This window comes from Sceloporus occidentalis, unplaced genomic scaffold (genome assembly GCF_023333645.1).
Source record: "Sceloporus occidentalis isolate IW3139 unplaced genomic scaffold, rSceOcc1.0.p SCAF_1, whole genome shotgun sequence".
NCBI classification, from domain to species: Eukaryota; Metazoa; Chordata; class Lepidosauria; order Squamata; family Phrynosomatidae; genus Sceloporus; species Sceloporus occidentalis.
Window position 1 is genome coordinate 235,797,124 of NW_028316981.1, and position 19,439 is coordinate 235,816,562.

The 19,439-nt window shown below is 41.0% G+C and overlaps 1 protein-coding gene across 1 annotated transcript in view; it reads left to right on the top strand.

The window, feature by feature from the left end:
• The window catches only part of PGM5 (phosphoglucomutase 5), a 78,353-nt gene that overhangs the window by 23,090 nt on the left and 35,824 nt on the right, over positions 1-19,439 (top strand). Inside the window, exon 6 of the mRNA XM_089490321.1 lies at positions 2,928-3,082. Within this exon, the coding sequence (XP_089346447.1) occupies positions 2,928-3,082 (155 nt within the window). The remainder of the gene's footprint in view (positions 1-2,927; positions 3,083-19,439) is intronic.

Here is a 19,439-nt window from a genome sequence, read left to right on the forward strand (position 1 = left end):
GGTTGGGATTTTTTTTTATACCTTTGGTATGGATGATGTAGACCGTTTCACTTCAGGTTGCACTTCCATTTTAGGGAAACTAGTCATAAATTTGGTTCTGCTGCTTAAATGCAGATCTTGCCCTTCTGTATGCTATGCGCAGATCTGCAGGGTAATAATTCTTGCGTGGTAGATGGACAATTGCCAGGGTATGAGCTAATAGGCAAGAACTGCTAGAATTTCTCTTTTTTCATTACAGGACCTAAAATAGAAAATAGAAAAGGAGGAGTGGATAATCTCACTCTTTGTCAACAGGTCTAAGTGATTGTATAAGATTCAAAATTTATCTCCCAGACTTTGGTAAAAAATACTGATAAAAGACATCCTCAAACTAGATTGATGGGCATTTTTTCTGATACAGTCTTCTAATACCACTGTGTGTTAACAAGTGTGTGTAACACCACTATAGTGTTATTAAGAAAGCGTATGAGTAAGAAAGAGGCTTTGAAGTACAAAAAGTAATTTTTCTGATTAAAGACAAAATATATTCAAGTCAGTTATAACTCTGTATGAGCTTTTAAGGAAAATGTAATCTGGGAAAAGATAGTTATGTACTGAATAGGAAACAAATAAATGTATTACAGTGCTACCAGGCAGACCAGAGCCAAGGAAGGCTCATGGGCCTTTCTCTTGTTAGATTGCATAGGAATAGGCAAAAGAGTAAAGAATTTAGCCAGAAGATGGCCTGTTTTTCAATACTATTGAGAATAAGGACCTCCACTTGAAGTTGAGACAAGTGTAGATATTAGATTATGAGGCCTTTGAAGAAGTAGTAATGTTATCTCACTCCGGATGTTCTTCTGCAGTCACAGTGAATCTCAGGGAAGGAGGCTGTTCTTCTGCAAAGAAATAATAGATTCCTCAGAAAGGCTTCATTGTTTGACGGATATCTTTGGGGGAAGGGCTTGTGACAATAAGTGATTTAATCACTAGAAACATTGGTGGTATCCAGACCGGCGCTTTGCACCCGCCTGGATACGTGCTAGGGTTGCCTCGGGGAGTCCTTTACAGACACCTCACAACCCTAGCACGTAAACATGGTGTTGTAATGGCGGCACCCTGTCTACATGGGCGCTGCGATTATGACGTCATGGCCGCGCCTCAGCCAAACGGCACAGCGCAAACGTGACGTCCTGGAGCCACTGCAGGGAGCTTGTGGCATCCTTTCAGCAGCACCAGAAGGAGCTCCTTTTGGAGCTCCTTCCGCCGGCGTATTGCTGGCGCGGCTATAAATAGCCACGCCAGCCATACAGAGAGAAAGGGGCAGAGTGGCCCCTTTCTCCCTTTCCCCGGTGCTGTCGGGGTGTCCTTGCGGCATGAAGCCCCAAGGACACCCCTTTCCTGGCTGCAGCAAAGCGGCATTTTGCCGCTTCCCCGAGGCCAGGAAAAGCAGCAGATCAGGGCTTCTGGGGCTGCCGCTGTGGCAGCTGAGGCCCCAATCTGTCGGGGAAAGGGGCAGGTGCAGGCCGCCCCAAAGGGGCGGTCTGTATCCCACCATTATTAGGTTTGTTTGTGATGAGCACATGAACAATAACTTGACTGCCTGCTGCAAAGGCTGTGGGTATCAAGTGTTATCTAGATAGCGCTTGGGAAGAGTAAATTATTGTGGTGTGTGTTGGCACCACTGATGTAGTAAAATGTAGTTGTCAGGATTTGGAAACCATATTTAGGTTGTTAGGAAGGAGAAGAAGAAGGAATGGCAGGTGTTCAAGCCAGCTTTGACAGATGCTATTTGTTCAGGGTCAGCAAGACATTAAAGCATCATCCCATGAAAGTGAAAATGATTTTAGTTCTATAAATGGGCATGGGTTGGAAACCAGTCATGAACATGCACTAGAGCAGGCCAAAGTGTCAGAGTAAAATATATATATATATGTGCCATGTATGTCTGGATAGCATGTAGAAGTGTTTCTGTGCCAATGGCAGAAGATCCAAAATGGAGGAATTGGAGTGCTTGGTTTTTGAAGAAAATATAGATCCATCAGGCATAACAGAATTCTGGTGGAATGAAGAGAATGAGTAGGATACAGACATCTTTGGAAATAAACTATAGAAATTGTAGAAAAAGGTATATTGTAGCTGGTGTTAATGACAGTATTGTATTAACCTAGTTAGACATGTTAAAAGGACTGGGTTTTCTACAAAATCACTGTGAGTGACAATATGTGTGTGTGTGTGTGTGCATGTGTCTTCGAGTCATCTGTCAATTTATGGAGACCTTATGCATTTCACAGGGTTTTTTCAGGCAAAGGATTCTCAGAGGTGGTTTTGTCAGTTCCTTCTTCTGAAATATAACTTAAAGCACCTGGTATTCATTAGTGGTCTCCCATCCAAGTCCTGTATTCAGCAAGTGACAGGAGCAGCTGCTCTAGAAGAAAAATTCACAAAGTTGGAATCTGTTTTGCTTGCAACAAGAGGAGAATGATAAGAGGTGTATAAAATTATGCATGGTATGGATAAATTAGATAGGAAGAAACATTTCTAAAACCCAGAGTCTTCCAGTGAAGCTGCATTGCGGGTAATTTGGGACAGCTGGAAGGAAGTACTTCTTCACACAGCACATTGTTAAACTCCAGAGCTCACAAGATGTCTCCCAATTTGAACAGTTTCAAATGAGGATTGCAGATATTATAGCTGATGGGCAGTCACTGTTTACTAATCAGAATGGTTGCTTATCACCTCCTCTATAAGTGGTAATATGTTCCAGTGTGTAAATTGATGTGGGAGATATTGCACCCATCCTCCTAGAGGGCTTCACAGAGGCAACTGATTAATGACTGTGTGAATAGAGCGTTGGTCTAGATATGCCTGTGTATTGATCCAGGATGGCCTTTTCTGTGTTCTTACTTTAATTTTATCAGTTCTCAAAATATGCTTTTCTTTTCCAGGACCGCTATATGATCCTAGGTCAAAATGGATTTTTTGTGAACCCTTCTGATTCATTGGCCATTATAGCTGCCAATCTTCCCTGCATTCCATATTTCCGTCAGATGGCTGTGCGAGGTTTTGGTAGGAGCATGCCTACCAGCACTGCTTTGGACAGGTAAGGGATAGATTAGTTTGTATGGTGAAACACTTAGAAGACAGTTATAGCTCTCTAGAGGACTTTGCCCTACAACTCCTATCAGCCATAGCCACCATAGGCAATAGTGACTGATAATGGGAGCTGATGCCCAAAACTGTTAAAAAGCTTAATTGTTAATTGCTGGATTACTAAAAATAGTACAAGAAGTACCAGACCAGATGGTAACTAGAAGAATAATTTCCAGATCAAGTAGTAAAATAGTCAGAGAGGATCTTTAATTAAAATTGCTGGGCCCACTTATTTAAAACCTAGAATACTGAATTTATGAGAATTATAGTTCAACACATCTGGAAAGCACCAGGTTTCCTACCCTTAAGTGTGTTTCTGTGATTCATGTGTTTGTTTTTTTTAAAAAAGAGGGAGTTAAAACTGAAAGCCTAGATGAGAACAAATCAATGGGGGAGAAAGAGGGAGAGATGTCTCATGGCTTTTCCTTCTTCTCATAGCATTAGAAGCAATAGCAATAGCACTTTGCATTTCTATACCGCTTCATAGTGAACTCAACACTCTCTACACAATTTACAATGTGTTAGCCAGTTGACCCCAACTCATTTTACCAACCTACAAAAGGATGGAAGGCTGAGTCAGGGAGGGATGGCCCGGATTTGCTGCTGAACTGACCTTCCCATGCGCAGTGGAATCAGGCCTTTGGCCCTACATTGTGTGCATTAGGCAACATAAGGGTAGGGAAAACAGGTTCATTTGGCCTGTGTAGATATGACATTAGTGTAGGGGAGAGTGAACTTTAAAATATTTCACCATTTTTATTTATTTTGGTACTTATTCTAAAATTGGTGCTTCTTCTAAAAAAAACCCTACTGCAGCTAGCCTAGCAATCTATCTTCAGAATAAAGCGCCAGTCCCAATGAACTAGTCAACGTCTTGTCATATTAATTTTAACGAGAAAAGATAACACCCATTCTTAATCTCTGTTTTATCAGGAATGGTTTTGTTATGAACTTTGGAGAAATCTTGTTGTTAATTCACTGTGTGAACAATTCCTCTAAAGGCAATGTTGCTGCCAGTACTTCAGTTCACAAGAAGGACAACATGTAATCTGTTCAGTATATTTCAACACCTATTGTGAATATTGTGTAGTCATCCAAAAGTCCAGTGTTTGTGCATACCAAATTTAGCTGCAGTATTGCCATCCTGGTTTGGAGTAAATGATTTGTGTTGATGTGTTCAGCGGGACTGAAGGAAAAATGGTTGGTTAAGGTAAATCTTGTATACAAGCCAGTTCTGCTTTCTTGACCACTTTGGTCACATCCCAGGAGTGTGGTGTAGTGACTTGAATGGTCGACTAGGACTTCACTAGAGAACAGGGTACAAATCTTCATTCAGCTATGGAAACCCAGTGGGTGACTTTGGCCAAGTCACATTTTCTCAGTGTTAGAGGTAGGCAGTGCGAAGCACTTCTGAACAAATCTTGTCAAGAAAACCCAGTGATACATTCACCTTTGGTTCAACAGAAGTCGCAAATGACTTGAAAATATAAAACAAACAATGACAAAATCAGTAATAAACAAATACATAAATACAGTCCGTCCTCCATATCTGTGAACTTGTCATTTGTGGATTTGAGCATCCGTGGATGGCAAGCCGGGGGGGGGGGGGGCGGCAGGAGGAGGAGGCGGGGAAGATGATGAGGAATAAGGAAGAGAGGCAGGAGGCAACAGAGGTGAAGAGAAGGAAGAGACTGCCCGTTGCCAGCCCACTGTGGTGACCGCGGCGAGGCAGGCTTCACGGGAGCTGGGGTGGCAAATGCCTATTATCCCCAATGGTGGCACAGCCATGCGGCCGCGCCACCATTGAGGACGACGGGACTTAAGCACCTGTGGATTTTGGCATTCGAGTGGGGATCGGGAACGAATCCCCTGTGGATACCAAGGGCCCCCTGTAGATTTCACTTTATGAATGTAAAAGGCTAATGTGGACCCCCTCCTTGGGGTGCAGGCATGTTCACGCATGCACCATCCTCCTCCTCCCGTCAGGAGTGCACTCAGAGAGAGAGAGTGGGGAATGGGCGGGGCCTCCTTCCCTGCAACTTCGTCTTCTTTCCCTCTCCTTCCTCTCCTCCTGAGTCCTGAGCTTTTGGCAGAAGTCTCCGTTCCTTCAGAGGGAGAGGAAGAAGAGGAGGAGAAGAAAGGAAGGAAGGAAGAGGAAGGAAGGAAGGGAAGAAGGAGGGAAGGAAGGAAGGAAGGAAATAGACCCCAGGCAAAGGAGGGGAGGAAGCCCACAAAAATAACAACGAAAATGAATAAAATCCCCAGTGAAATAAATAAATTTTACAAACGGCCTCACTCCCCTCTTTCCTCAAACCTTTTCTTAAGTAGCCCTCATCTGGTTTTTATTGTCCCTGAATGGAAAATGGGGTGGTTGTCATTGTTGTTGTGGGCCTCCAAGTCACTTTTGGCTTAACAGTAAATCCATCACAGAGTTTTCTTGGCAAGGTTTTTTTCTTTTGCTAAATCCTTTCAACTTTTTAAAATAATAATCAACCCCTCCTGCATCTTGTTCTCCTTCTTTGGAGTCTCCTTCCTTAAATGTCTTTAAAGAGAGGATGGATGGCCATCTTTTGGAAATACTTTGATTGTGAGTTCCTGCATGGCAGAATGGGGTTGGACTGGATGGCCCTTGGGGTCTCTTTCAACTCTGTGACTCTTATTATTCTCCTTGGAAGAGAATTGGGCTGGGAAGAAGGAGCTGGGGGAACTTTGCAATCAAATTGGGGGGGGGGGGGGTATATTCAATTTCCAAGCATCAGGATCCCTTCTGCTCCTCCTCCTCCTCCTCTACGCTTTTGGCAGAAAAAAAGTCTCCGTTCCTGCAAAAGGAGAGGAAGAGGAGGAGGAGGAGGAAGGAGAAGGAAGGAAGGAAGGAAGGAAGGAAGGAAGGAAGGAAGGAAGGAAGGGACTCTTTCCTTCCACCCCGTACCAACCCACCCTTCACAGTCACTTAGTCCTGCACTTAGTCTGGACCTCCGCCCTTCCCAAAATCCTGGTTACGTCCCTGGTGTGGGGTAACTTTGTGCCTCACATAACATTTATTTAAATGTTTTGGATGTTTGACTGGATAAGCCAACTGTACTTTTGGCAGCCTGTCCACAGTCTTATAATCTCAGTTTGTAATAACGAGTACATTCCTTCATGTCATGATCACAGCAGCCTGTATTTCTTATTTGTACAGGATTTTCTTTTCTTCTTTAGGAGATCAGTTTTCTGCCAAACTCATTAATGGCTGTACTATCTTGGCCAAAAACTTTTCATAGAGAGCAGGGCAAATAAATAACTTGTCAGTACCAAGGGATATTTGAGGGCTGCAATTACTTTTGGATACAGGAACAGACACCACTTTGTAGATTATGTTGGTTATCATGTTAAAGTATCGCAGCCAGAATTATCTGCAGAATACTTGGAGTCTTCTGCTTTCTTTCTTTCTAGAGCTACCTAGTCCCTAGCAGGCTGAATTTTCTTGATGCCTGTTATCTTATTAATTCATTTTTGAATCCATTTTAAAGACATTAGAACTGAATATTTGAAAAGGGGTCATTTTTAGTGGTGGAGGACCCTGTCTCAGGATGGGTCTACACTGGCCAGAATTCTCAAGGGGAATACTCCAAAGCTTCCCAGAATTCCATCCATTACCTGCAGATTCAGGAATGGCGCTGCATGGCTATATACACAGCATCCCATTATATAGTCAGTAAAGACACAAAATAGTTACAATATATACTCGCCTATAAATCAAAAAAATTAAGCCCAAAAATGGGCTCCAAAATCCTAGGTAGACGTAAATCGGGGTCAATCCAGTAATACTTTTCTGTGAACCTTGGGAAAGCTGTGGAGAAATGAGGGAGGAGAGAGAAGATGGAAACCGGAGGTCTGTATCTCCTTTTTTTTTTTTTTTGCAAGCCAGCAGCCTTGGGGAAAGTTGTCGGGAAGAGAGCGAAATCGGAGGTCTGTGTCTCCTTTTTATTTTGCAAGCCATCAGCCTTGGGGAAAGTTGTGGGGAAAGAAGGGAAATTGGAGGTATGTGTCTCCTTTTATTGCAAGCCATCAGCCTTGGGGAAAGTTGTGGGGAAGGAAGGTAAATTGGAGGTTTGTGTCCACATTTTATATGCCCAGGCTGTGACCCTTGCGAGATGTCCAGAGAGGGAGAAGGAGGAAGCAAAGTGGTGTTCCCTCCCTCCATTTAGATCCTTTTTTACATGCCCCTGAATTTGACCTTGACTTATCAACAGGTCATATCAAAATCAATGATTTTGCCCAAAAAACCTGGCCTTGACTTATATGAGGTCAACTTATACATGGGTATATACAGTAGGTTACTGGAGAAAACAAATATCCTCTGTAGTTGGGTAATGAAAGCTTATGCCTCAAGATACTTTAGGTGCCAGAAGATTGATAAATAATTTTGTAACTTCTGTGTCAAAAATAAAAGCTGGTGCAGACATACATTAGCTAATCCATTATTAAGTATATAGCAAATTGGATAAGATAGCGCAGGATATGTGCTTTAAAGTAGGCAGGGAAGAAATAACAATATTCATGTATTACAGCTGCTTAAAAGAGGGTCAGATATCTCTCAGCACAAGGCGTAGCCATTGTGCTTTAGAACAGAAGGTGGTTCTCAACACTGTATTGTCTTGGAATAGGACCAATATGCTTCACTGAGTAAATGTAATATGTTGGATATGAGGGAATTTATGAGACATAGCCAACGTGTATTGTTCATGGTGCAGGTTGGTTAAAAATATTGTCTTTTTAGTTAAGTACTGAGGAAATGATTATAGTCTAAATGAATTGACAGATGGAATAGGATATATGTGTGTTTTTAAAAATAAATTAATTAATGAATAAATAACATAGCATACAGCTATCTTATTTTCCACTGGAGCCATGAAGAGTCAGGAACCAGAACTATTGTTGATGTATACTGTATGTGTGTGCAGTTCCACATAATAGAAAGAGCTATGAGCCAAGTGCTTTTGTTTTTGGAAAGCTGCTGCCAAATCACAAATCTTTGTTAAAAAGTGCTTGAATTTTCTAGCTGTTTTTCTCCCACACCAACATAAGCTTTATTGTGTCTGTCATTGATTTGAAGATGTCATATATGCATGAAGTTTCAATGGCTGACAACTGCTTACACTAGTTGTATCCAAGTCTTTTTGTGGGGTTTTGGGAGAAACAAGGAAGACCTAAATTTCCTCACTCTGAAAGGTTATCTTTTGAACAATTAGTACCACCTGTCCAGAAGGAGAATTCAAGAATGATTGTAAGAATGACTGACTGTAAAAACAAGAAACTAACAATTTAATAGATCGTTATTATCTAGCACTCTAGTCAGGATATGAAAAGAACAAAGAAATGGGCGGGCTCTCATACTAAGAAGAGATGTGGCAAAATCAGTCAAAGGATACAATGCAAAATTAGGCCAAATCATCTCAATAAGGCTTCATGGAAAACCTATGTATATCACCATAATTCAAGTACCGTATATACTCAACTATAAGTCGACCTCATGTATAAGTCAAGGACAGATTTTGGGGCCAAAATTACAGCTTTTGATACAACTTGTGGATAAGTCAAGGGTAAAACTTAGGGGCGTGTAAAAAAGAATCTAAAGAAAGAAGCAAAGGGACAGATTAAGTGCTAGCCTTTCATCAGAAGTGGATTCCTTTTTTTGTAAGAGTTAGAGTATGGTACTTATTGATAAGTTGACTCAGGTGTTTGGGGTCAATTTTTTGACTAAAATTTCTAGATGTGTACATGAGTATATACAGTATATGCACCAACCACAGAGGCAGAACAGAAAGAAATTGAAAGAGTATATGAGGGAGTACAAGAAGAGACTGACAACACAGCAGCACAGGACATCAAGCTGATCACTGGAGATTGGAACACAAAAGTTGGAAGCAAAGAATAATAAAAAATAGTATGCAGATTCGGTTTAGGCAAAAGAAACGAAGCAGGTGAGCATCTGATAGATTTTTGTGATGCCAATAACGTATTCATTGCAAACACATTTTTCATACAACCAGAAAGAAGGACATCACAGATGGCCAACACAAAAACCAAATAGATTATATAATCGGAAATAAAAGATGATGAAGTTCCATACTGGTGGTCAAGACTAGACCAGGTGCTGACTGTGGCTCAAATCATGAACTTAAGCTTGATATGGTTATAGCATAGTGTGAGTACCAAGATGGAATTGTTCCAAAACTGAAGAAAAATGGTTTGATGAATCCGGTTTTAAAAGCGAGAGGTTCATGCAGAGGAAGGGGGCTGAATCTTCCCAGAGTTTGCCTCCCAACTGCCATAAAAAATCAGAGTAAAACTCAGGAAGAAAACAAAACCAGTCATTATACCAAAATATGATTAAACAATATCTCATCAGAATTTATTGACAATATAAGGAACAGATTTGCACTACTAAGCATAATAGACCAAGAACCAGAAGAGCTACAGGGACATAAGAAAATGTGAATGCAGATAGACACTCTCAGTAGAGAAAAAGAGAGAAGAAGCCTAGGATGACAGATAAAACGCTACAAGTAATAAAGGAATGAAGAGAAGCAAAACAAAAGGGAGATAGGAACAAACTAACTATGAATGCAATAGTACAATGGCTAATGTGAAAAGATAAAGAAAACTACAACAATCAATGCAAAGAAATGGAAGACAACAACAAAAAGGGAGGAATGAGAGACCTATTCCACAAAATCTGGGAAATCAAATGAAATTTCAAACCAAGGACCAGGATGCTTTATGACAATAAAAATAACATAATTCAAGACCAAGAAGGAATAAAAAAACATTGGATGCAATACACAGAAATTTTATATGAAAGAGATGGTAAAATGAATGGCATGTGGAAGAAAGGAACCATATGAAGATGAACCCCAAATTCTAAAAAAGTGAGGTAGAAGCTACAATAAGAGAAATGGGGAAAACAAATCATCAGGAACAGATGATATTTCAGTCAAACTGCTGTAGTCCACACTGACAGAGTCAACTATAGTGCTAAGTAACATATGTCAACGGATATGGTAAACAAAATGATGGCCAACAGATTGGAAACTGTTGGAAAATCCCCATCCCCCCCAAAGAGACACACAAGACTGCAGCAGCTATAGGACCATAGCACTAATCTCCCACACAAGCAAAATTATGCTCAAAATTCTGCAACATACATGGAGAGAGAAATCCCAGAGATCTAATTGGGGTTCAGGAAAGGAAGAGACACTAGGGACCACATTGCAAACACACGATGGCATGAGGGAATTCTAAAAGAAAATGATGTGAGGGAATTCCAAAAGAAATTCAGCATGTGCTTTATAGACTGTAGCAAAGCCTTGGACTGAATAGATCATGAAAGGCTATGAAACGTCCTTAAAGACATGGGGTTGCCAACACATCTGATAGTCCTGATGAGGAATCTGTGCTGAGGACAAGAGGCTATTGTCAGAATAGAACATGAAGAAACAGAATGGTTCCCAGTTGGCAAAGGGGTCAGACAAGGCTGTATCCTCTCACTCTACCTATTCAACTTGTATACAGAACATATTGTAAGAAAAGTAGGCCAGCACACAGAAAAAGGAGGAATGAAAATAGGAGTAAAGAATATCAACAATCTGAGATATGCAGATGATACCATAGTACTAGCAGAAAACCTCCCAGACCTGGAACAACTACAAACATTGATAGTAATGGGGACAGCGGCCAGAAAATCAGAAAATTATGAATGGGGAGAGCAGCTAGGAAAGAACTAGGAAAGAGAGGCTACTAGGGAAAAGTACAAGGTTTGGAATAGGCCCGTGATGGCGAACCTATGGCATGCATGTAACAGGTGGCATGCAACATAATTTCACCTGACACGGCCCGTTCCTCCTCCTCCCTGCCATTTCCCGGCCTCTAGCTGTCTCGCTGGAGAGAAAGAACCACAGGTGTGCACCTCTGCCTCCTCCTGGCCTTCTCCCAGCCTTCAGCTTCCTCTCCAAGACAGCTGAAGGCCATGAAAAGACAAATAAATCGGTCCTAGAGCAGATCAAGCTGGAAATCTTCCTGGAAGCCAGGATGACAAAACTTAGGTTGTCTTACTTCAGACACATCATGAGAAGTCACAACTCACTGGAAAAAAAATATGCTAGGAAAGGTGGAGGAAAGTAGAAAGAGAGAAAGGCCGCATACTAGATGGATGGACTCTATTAAGGAGGTCACAGATATGAATGTACAGGAACTAAGCAGAGTAATGGAGGACAGGGAGTCTTGAAGATGTCTCATCCACAGGGTCACCATGGGTTGAGATCAACTGGAGGGCAGGTAACAACAACAAAGCACTAAAACACTAAAACAGTAGCAGGAAATAATGTAGTATATCACTAATAAAAGTCCTTCACAGTCCAGAGACAGTTAAAATCAGTTCAGTTGAACAGCCACGTACAACCAAAACACCTTCCTAAAATGGAAGGTTTTCTTTTTTAGAATAGATTGAAGAACAGCTGGAACCACTTGAGGATGAAAAGTCTTGACATCTTCCCAAAGTGCTGTTGCTTCAAAGTTGAGGTGAAATGTTCAGAAACATTTCTGCTTTCTGCCTGATTGCTGCTGTTTAAGAGACTCTGGCTCTAGGTCTTGGCATATTTAAGCTTAGAAACATTCAGGTTTTGAGAGGGCATTTATAAATACACAGGATAATTGGTTATTAATGTGGTCAGTGAATAACAAACATTTTCTGGGATTCTGCTAACTGCTAGCCCTAGCTAAGCTAGGATCCATTCTTACATGCAAGCATATACAGTAGACCCTTACCTTACGGGGGAGATCCGTTCCGGACCCCCCCCCCCCGCATAAGGCGTATGCTCGAGCCCCATTCAATATAATGGGGCTTGTGCTTGTGGCTCAGCAGAGCGCATGTGCCATGGTCGCCCCTGTCATTCATTCTTTTGTTGTGTGGCTTCAGCGTAAACGTATGGTGCAGGCGCACTGTACACAATTTTGACAGCTGCCGTGATTTGACATGTTAGCTTTGAAGGATCCTCTGATCCCTTTGGCCTAGTTTTGAATAAGAGCTGATGACATTGTCCCTGTTTGCGTTGCTTTACAGTACATTGTAGCACTTGAGATAATAATGTCAGAAAGTATTTTAAAATCATGTAGTTGATAAATCTGCTGAATCCGACTGAGAACTTTCAGCAGCTTTAAACATCCTGTAGCTGCTGCATTTTTATATTTCCTTCTGAGTCTGGGTTATCATTATTTCACAGCAGTCAAGTCTTTTCCCTTCTAAATCAAGACAAAGGTTTCCAGGTTATCATTATTTATACAGGGCCATTTAACTTGGCAGTGAATTTTTCCCATATGTGAAACTGTTTGTGTGTAGATTTGAAGCATTGTAACAAAACAAATTATTTTTCCTGATTTTATTTTTTCTAAAATGAGACAGGAAGATGGTGATGGTGGCGATAATGATGACTTCCTTTATATTCTGCCTTTCCCCAGCACTGGGACTAAAGAACTTATAAAAGTTAAAACAAATACAATTAAAAGCACATCCAAATACAGAGAAAAACATTAAAAGTTCTTAAAATACAATGAAACAATCCACAGATTTAAAATTAAAAGACAAAGATAAGCAGGAAGGAAATGCCACTATAGGACTTTTAAATAAGTATAAATATAATTGCAGAAGTATCTCAGTTGATTGTACATTAGTTTGGTTTTATTTGTTTCTCTGTCTGAGATATTTGTATCCTGCAAAAGCTTTCTTGGGACAGCTTCCAATGAAAATATAAATATAGTAATTCAGCCAAAATATTAAAATAAATGCAATAATACAGTGGTAATTAAATCTGGAGCAACAAATAGCTTAAGCTTGATATGGTTATAGCATAGTGTGAGTACCAAGATGGAATTGTTCCAAAACTGAAGAAAAATGGTTTGATGAATCCGGTTTTAAAAGCGAGAGGTTCATGCAGAGGAAGGGGGCTGAATCTTCCCAGAGTTTGCCTCCCAACTGCCACTTTCCCCAAAAGTGTTTTGTTTTGTTTTTAGCCAGGTCACTGGTTTTGAAGTCACAACTGAGAGGAAATTACCTGGAGAAAAGAGCAGTGAGGTGCTCAAGTTGCAGTCAGCGAGTAAGTTCTATATTCCTAACGTATATGCCCTTTTCCCTTCTAAATCCAGTACCAGCTCTGATTTCAACATTGGTTTGGGCAGTTCCATATTTAAATATGCAGGAATATTGTCACAGTTATTTGGGATTTAGCTCTCTCCACTAATCCACACTCTCCACAGTTGATTCAGTCTTCTCAGAAGAAAGCAGACTTCTGGTCAGAGCAAAGGATACGTGAAGCAGATGGTTGGCTTTATTGTAACAATCTGTGCTGGAGAGAGAAACAAGGAGAATGAGGAGGCCAACTGACTCCAGACTTGACTTTGGGCCCAAACAGACAGGCCAAAATAAAGCTGCTTCGGGTCACTTTGGAGGTATGCTGTTTAAAAAACACATGCATCTTAAGAGGCCAGAAGCTGCGCCAAAGCTGTCTTCCAGTCCTTAGGACTGCATCATTTAAACAGCATACCTCCAAAGTGACCCAAAGCAGCTTTATTTTGGCCTGTCTGTTTGGGCCCTTTGAGTCTTAAACACGCTTATTAAGGAATAAGTTCCATTATTATTATTATTATTATTATTATTATTAACCTTTATTTATGAAGCGCTGTAAATTTACACAGCGCTGTACATACAATCTTTTTAGTTAGACGGTTCCCTGCCCTCGGGCTTACAGTCTAAAAAGACATGACACAGAAGGAGAAGGGAGTGGTGGAGGGAAAGGGTAAGAGGTCCAGCAGTTCCTCTCTACCTCCAAGGCCTGGACCAAGGCAGATGGACTGGAGGGAGGGCTTGGCTTCACTGAACACAATGGAAATTACTTCTGTGTAGAATTATGCTGCCGGACAAGATTCCTTTCAGAATATTATTTTGACATAAAGAATAGTTTATTCAATGTCATTAATGTACTGAGCATTTTATAATCTGTAGACCAGTGCTTTTGGAATCTGAGATGTTTGCATAAAGGAAAAACACTAGAACAAGTATGTATCAGGAATGGGAATTGGGGCCCTCCATATGCTGCACTGCAAGTCCCAGTATAGCTAGCATAGCCAATGGAGAGGAATGCTGGGACACTCCAACACTTTCAGGAAAGCCACTTAATTCCCACCCCTGCTATACATCAACAGCCATAGAGATCCAGCAGGTTTAATACTGAGTACTAATTCCCAGTGGCTTAGTGGTTAAGACACCAATTCTGACAATCGGAAGATTGGAAGGTTGGCAGTTCGAGGCCCGAGTGCTGCATGATGGGGTGAGCTCCTGTCACTAGTCCCAGCTTCTGCCAACCTAGCAGTTCAAAAGCATGCAAATGCAAGTAGATAAATAGGTACCACATCGGTGGGAAGGTAACACCGTTCCGTGCAGTCATGCTGGCAGGGACGTAGCCGGGGGGGGGGGGGTTCTTGGGGTCTGGACCCCCCCTTCCATTAGAAAAATGAATGGTGTGTGCTGCTGCGCCGTCGCACCCAAGCCCTATTATAATGGTGGCACTTAGTCTGGACCCCCCCTTCCTAAAATCCTGGCTACGTCCCTGATGCTGGCCACATGACCACCACAGCAGTCCTCGGACAACACTGGCTCTTCGGCTTAGTAATGGAGATGAGCATCGTCCCCTACACTCTGTTACAACTAGACATCCTGAGGATAATGGAGCAGAGGACAGAATAGGGGAATTTCAGCACAGAATAAGTAAAGAGATAGTAGAGGAACACCTTGTTAATCTAAATGAATTTAAGTCTCCGGGACCAGATGAACTCCATCCAAGGGTATTAAAAGAACTGGCAAAAGTAATATCGGAGCCATTGGCAATCATATTTGAAAACTCCTGGAGAACAGGAGAGATCCCAGCAGACTGGAGGAGGGCAAACGTTGTCCCCATCTTCAAAAAGGGGAAAAAAGAGGATCCCAACAATTATCGTCCAGTTAGTCTGACATCAGTTCTAGGAAAGATTCTGGAGCAGATCATTAAACAGAGAGTCTGTGAACATCTAGAAGGCAATGCCATAATCACAAAAAGTCAACATGGGTTTCAGAGAAACAAGTCATGCCAGACAAATCTAATCTCTTTCTTTGACAAAATTACCAGCTTGGTAGATGAAGGGAATGCTGTGGATATAGTATATCTTGATTTCAGTAAGGCCTTTGACAAGGTTTCCCATGACATTCTTGCAAACAAGCTTGTAAAATGTGGGCTAGACAAAGGAACTGTTAAATGGATCTGTAATTGGTTGACCGGCCGAACCCAAAGGGTGCTCAACAATGACTCCTTTTCATCCTGGAGAGAAGTGACCAGTGGGGTCCCACAGGGCTCTGTCCTGGGCCCAGTGCTATTCAACATCTTTATCAATGACCTGGATGACAGAATTGGGAGCATACTTATCAAATTTGCAGATGACACCAAATTAGGGGGAATAGCTAATACCCCAGAGGACAGGATCAAGATTCAAAATGACCTGAATAGACTAGAAAGCTGGGCCAAAGCTAACAAAATGAAATTCAACACAGAGAAATGTAAGGTATTGCACTTAGGGCGGAAAAATAAAATGCACAGATATAGGATGGGTGACACCTGGCTGAATGAAACTACGTGTGAAAGGGATCTAGGAGTCCAAGTAGACCACAAGTTGAACATGAGTGAACAGTGTGATGCGGCAGCTAAAAAGGCCAATGCTATTTTAGGCTGCATCAATAGAAGTATAGTGTCTAGATCAAGAGAAGTAATAGTGCCACTGTATTCTGCTTTGGTCAGGCCCCACCTAGAATATTGTGTCCAGTTCTGGGCGCCACAATTAAAAAAGGACATTGAGAAACTGGAGCGTGTCCAAAGGAGGGCGACAAAAATGGTGAAGGGTCTGGAGACCATGCCCTATGAGGAACGACTTAGGGAGCTGGGGATGTTTAGCCTGGAGAAAAGAAGGTTAAGAGGTGATATGATAGCCCTGTTTAAATATTTGAAAGGATGTCATATTGAGGAGGGAGCAAGCTTGTTTTCTGCTGCTCCAGAGAACAGGACCCGGAACAATGGATGCAAGCTACAGGAAAAGAGATTCCACCTGAACATTAAGAGGAACTTCCTGACAGTAAGGGCTGTTCGGCAGTGGAATGCACTTCCTCGGAAGGTGATAGAGTCTCCTTCCTTGGAGGTCTTTAAACAGAGGCTGGATGGCCATCTGTCAGGGATGCTTTGATATGGATTTCCTGCATGGCAGGGGGTTGGACTGGATGGCCCTAGTGGTCTCTTCCAACTCTACGATTCTATGATTCTATGATTCTATCCATGTCAAGGGACCACCTTTACCTTTTACTAACTCCCAGCACACTGTCCTCTAAATTTTCCTGTTAATCCTGGTGTACAGAATTCTGTACAAAATTTTCCAAAGCCTCTAGTTATCTTGGTCTATACTTGGTCTATAACTATTTTCTGATATTCTTTATTTGAGCCATGCTGCACATCATAAGCTTAAAGCTCATGCTGATTTTTCAGCCAGACTCCAGTTTTTCTTAAGAAAAGGGTTCTCTAACTGCCATTTTTTGTGAAAATGCAGGCAATTGATATACTAACAATATCAAGCAGAGATTCCATTGTTAGCATAATCCTTCATTTGTTTGCTTTAAGTATTTGCTCTGTAGTTGCCTCCCATCTATCAAGTGCTAGAATAATTACCTTCTTGGTTCCATCTACATCTTATGCTATTTTCTACATTGCAATGCTTCAAGAAGGCCATTTGGCACTTATCTTGCTTATCTTTCTGAAATGTCCTGGTTATATCTGTTCTATGTGTTAAGACCTTCCATTCCAGTGCTTTCTTCAGTTCATAAATTAGAGATGATAGGAGTAACACTTTGTAACAGACATTGGAAGTAACAGCTGTAATACTTAACCATATATGGGAGATTGGCAGTTGTTTGGTACCACTCTTGCAATATGCAGTTGATGCCTTTTAAGGGAACACAGTGCAGGCAGAGTGAAAATATCCAGAAGCGAAACATCTATTTCATAGACCTGCCACTGTTAAAATGTTAACAGGGTCAGATGAGCAGTACAAACACCAGAGTTCATCATTTAGAACAAAGGAAAAATAAACAAACAAGTTAATCATCTTAATTCAGAAATCTTAACTAAGATCTGAGGAACTGGAGAGGGAAATGCTGCCTGAATTCTTACATGACATTATGGTGTTCTCCTAGTGTTTGTCTTAACATGGCTCACAAATTACTAATGCATCAGGACCTAGAGTAGAGAAAGCTTGACATGAGGAGAGGGAAAGTATTGTGGTAACTGCCTTCTACAGAAGGACAAGAATTCATTGATGGACATTGCAACAGTTAAAGAGGGATAACACTGATTTAGAAATCAATACATTTATTGAAATACTACATTTAGGGAGCTTATAGAGCAAGACTGCTTCTTCTTTAAACTAGGAAGCAGTTGTGAAAGCATTACAGATTATTGCGAGTGGCAAGGCAAGCCTTCTTAAAAGGACAATGCCAGAATATTGCCTTAAAACAGCAATGCCAAAATTTTCATTTTATGTGGGAATTAGTTTTATTAATAATATGTTTAATAAAACTGATAAAGTTGAAAAATGTGTTTAAATAAATTTTGATTTATTTTCAAAATAAATTTGAAAATAGGTCAAAGTGGAACATTTTACCAACTTGGGCTGCATCTACACTGCAAATTAATGCAGTTTGATACCACTTTAATTGCTATGACTCAGTTCTGTAGAATTCTGAGATCTGTAGTTTTGTGAGATATTTAGCCTCTCTGTGAGAGAGCTCTAGTGCCAAAACAAACTACAAATTCTAGGATTCCATAGAAAGTAGCCATAACAATTAAAGCGGTATTGCACTGGTATTGCAGGAAAGTGGTCCACACCCTTGACACAATTGCCCATCCCTGATTTATTTCATTCCATGCTCACTGAAATCCACTGAGATGATAGAATGATTATCAAATTTACAAATGACACCAAATTATGAGGACTAACTAATACTCCAGATCAGAATTCAAAAAGAATTTGACAGATTGGAGAACTAGGCTAAAACAAAATGGATTTCAGCAGGGATAAATGTAAGATGCTGCATTTAGGCAGGAAAAATTAAATGTACAATTATAGGCTAGGGGACACCTGGCTTCTTCTTTTTTGTGGTGTAGGAAACTATCCCTATTTTTTCCATATTATTTTTACCTCTGATACAAGTTGAATCTCCCTTACCCAGAATTCCAAAATCCTAAATATTACAAATCCAAAGTTGTCCACATAAGTGGCTGAGATAGTGACACCTTTACATTCTGATTGTTTTGTGTACACAAACTTTGTTTCATGCACAAACTTATTAAAAATATTATGTATTAAGTTACTTTTTGGCTATGTGTAGAAGTTATATATGAAACATAAATGAATTTTATGTTTGGACTTGGGTCTGATCTCCCAGGCAGCTCATTATGTATAACCAAATATTCCAAAATCCAAAAAATTCTAAAACCCAACACTTCTGATCCTAAGCATTTTGGATATGGGAGACACAACCTGCACCAAATCTTCTGTCAAATAATGCCCACGAACACATATGTTTCATTAACTGAGATCTACCTGTACAGAATAATAAATATAGGGAGGGATACAGACAGCCCAAAAGGGGTGGCTTAAAGTTGCCCCCTTTAGGCTGGATTGGGGCCAGGGCAAACAGATGCCCAGCCCCAATCCAGCCAGATTCCGCCCCCAAAAAGATCAGATATGATCAGCTCCTTTTGGGGGTGGAAAAAAGCTTCCCCTTCTCCCAAAGAGCCAGCTTTTCCTCCCAAAAAGCTGGCTCTGGGGAAAGTGGTGTCTAAACGGCATGCCCCCAAGCGGGAGAGAAGCTGGCTGGCATGTAATCACCAGCTTGGCTTCTGTCTGGCATGGGGCGTGTAAACGCCATGCCCTGAAGCCAGTGTCAAGCAGGACTAAACAAGCCATCTGTTTCGGCCCATAAATACACCACTACAGATTAAAAAAGTTATATTCAAAGAAACCCACCTAAAATATAATAACTTTTCCAGCACCACCTAAATATATTTTTTCTCTTCCTTGTCAATAAATAATCCTGAACCTTCAGTTTACAAAAGGTAAAGCATCAAAGTTCCTGTAATGGCTCTTTCCACTATTAATTGAAACCCTTTAAGGCCATGGCTAATGTTGGTTCCTTCCTT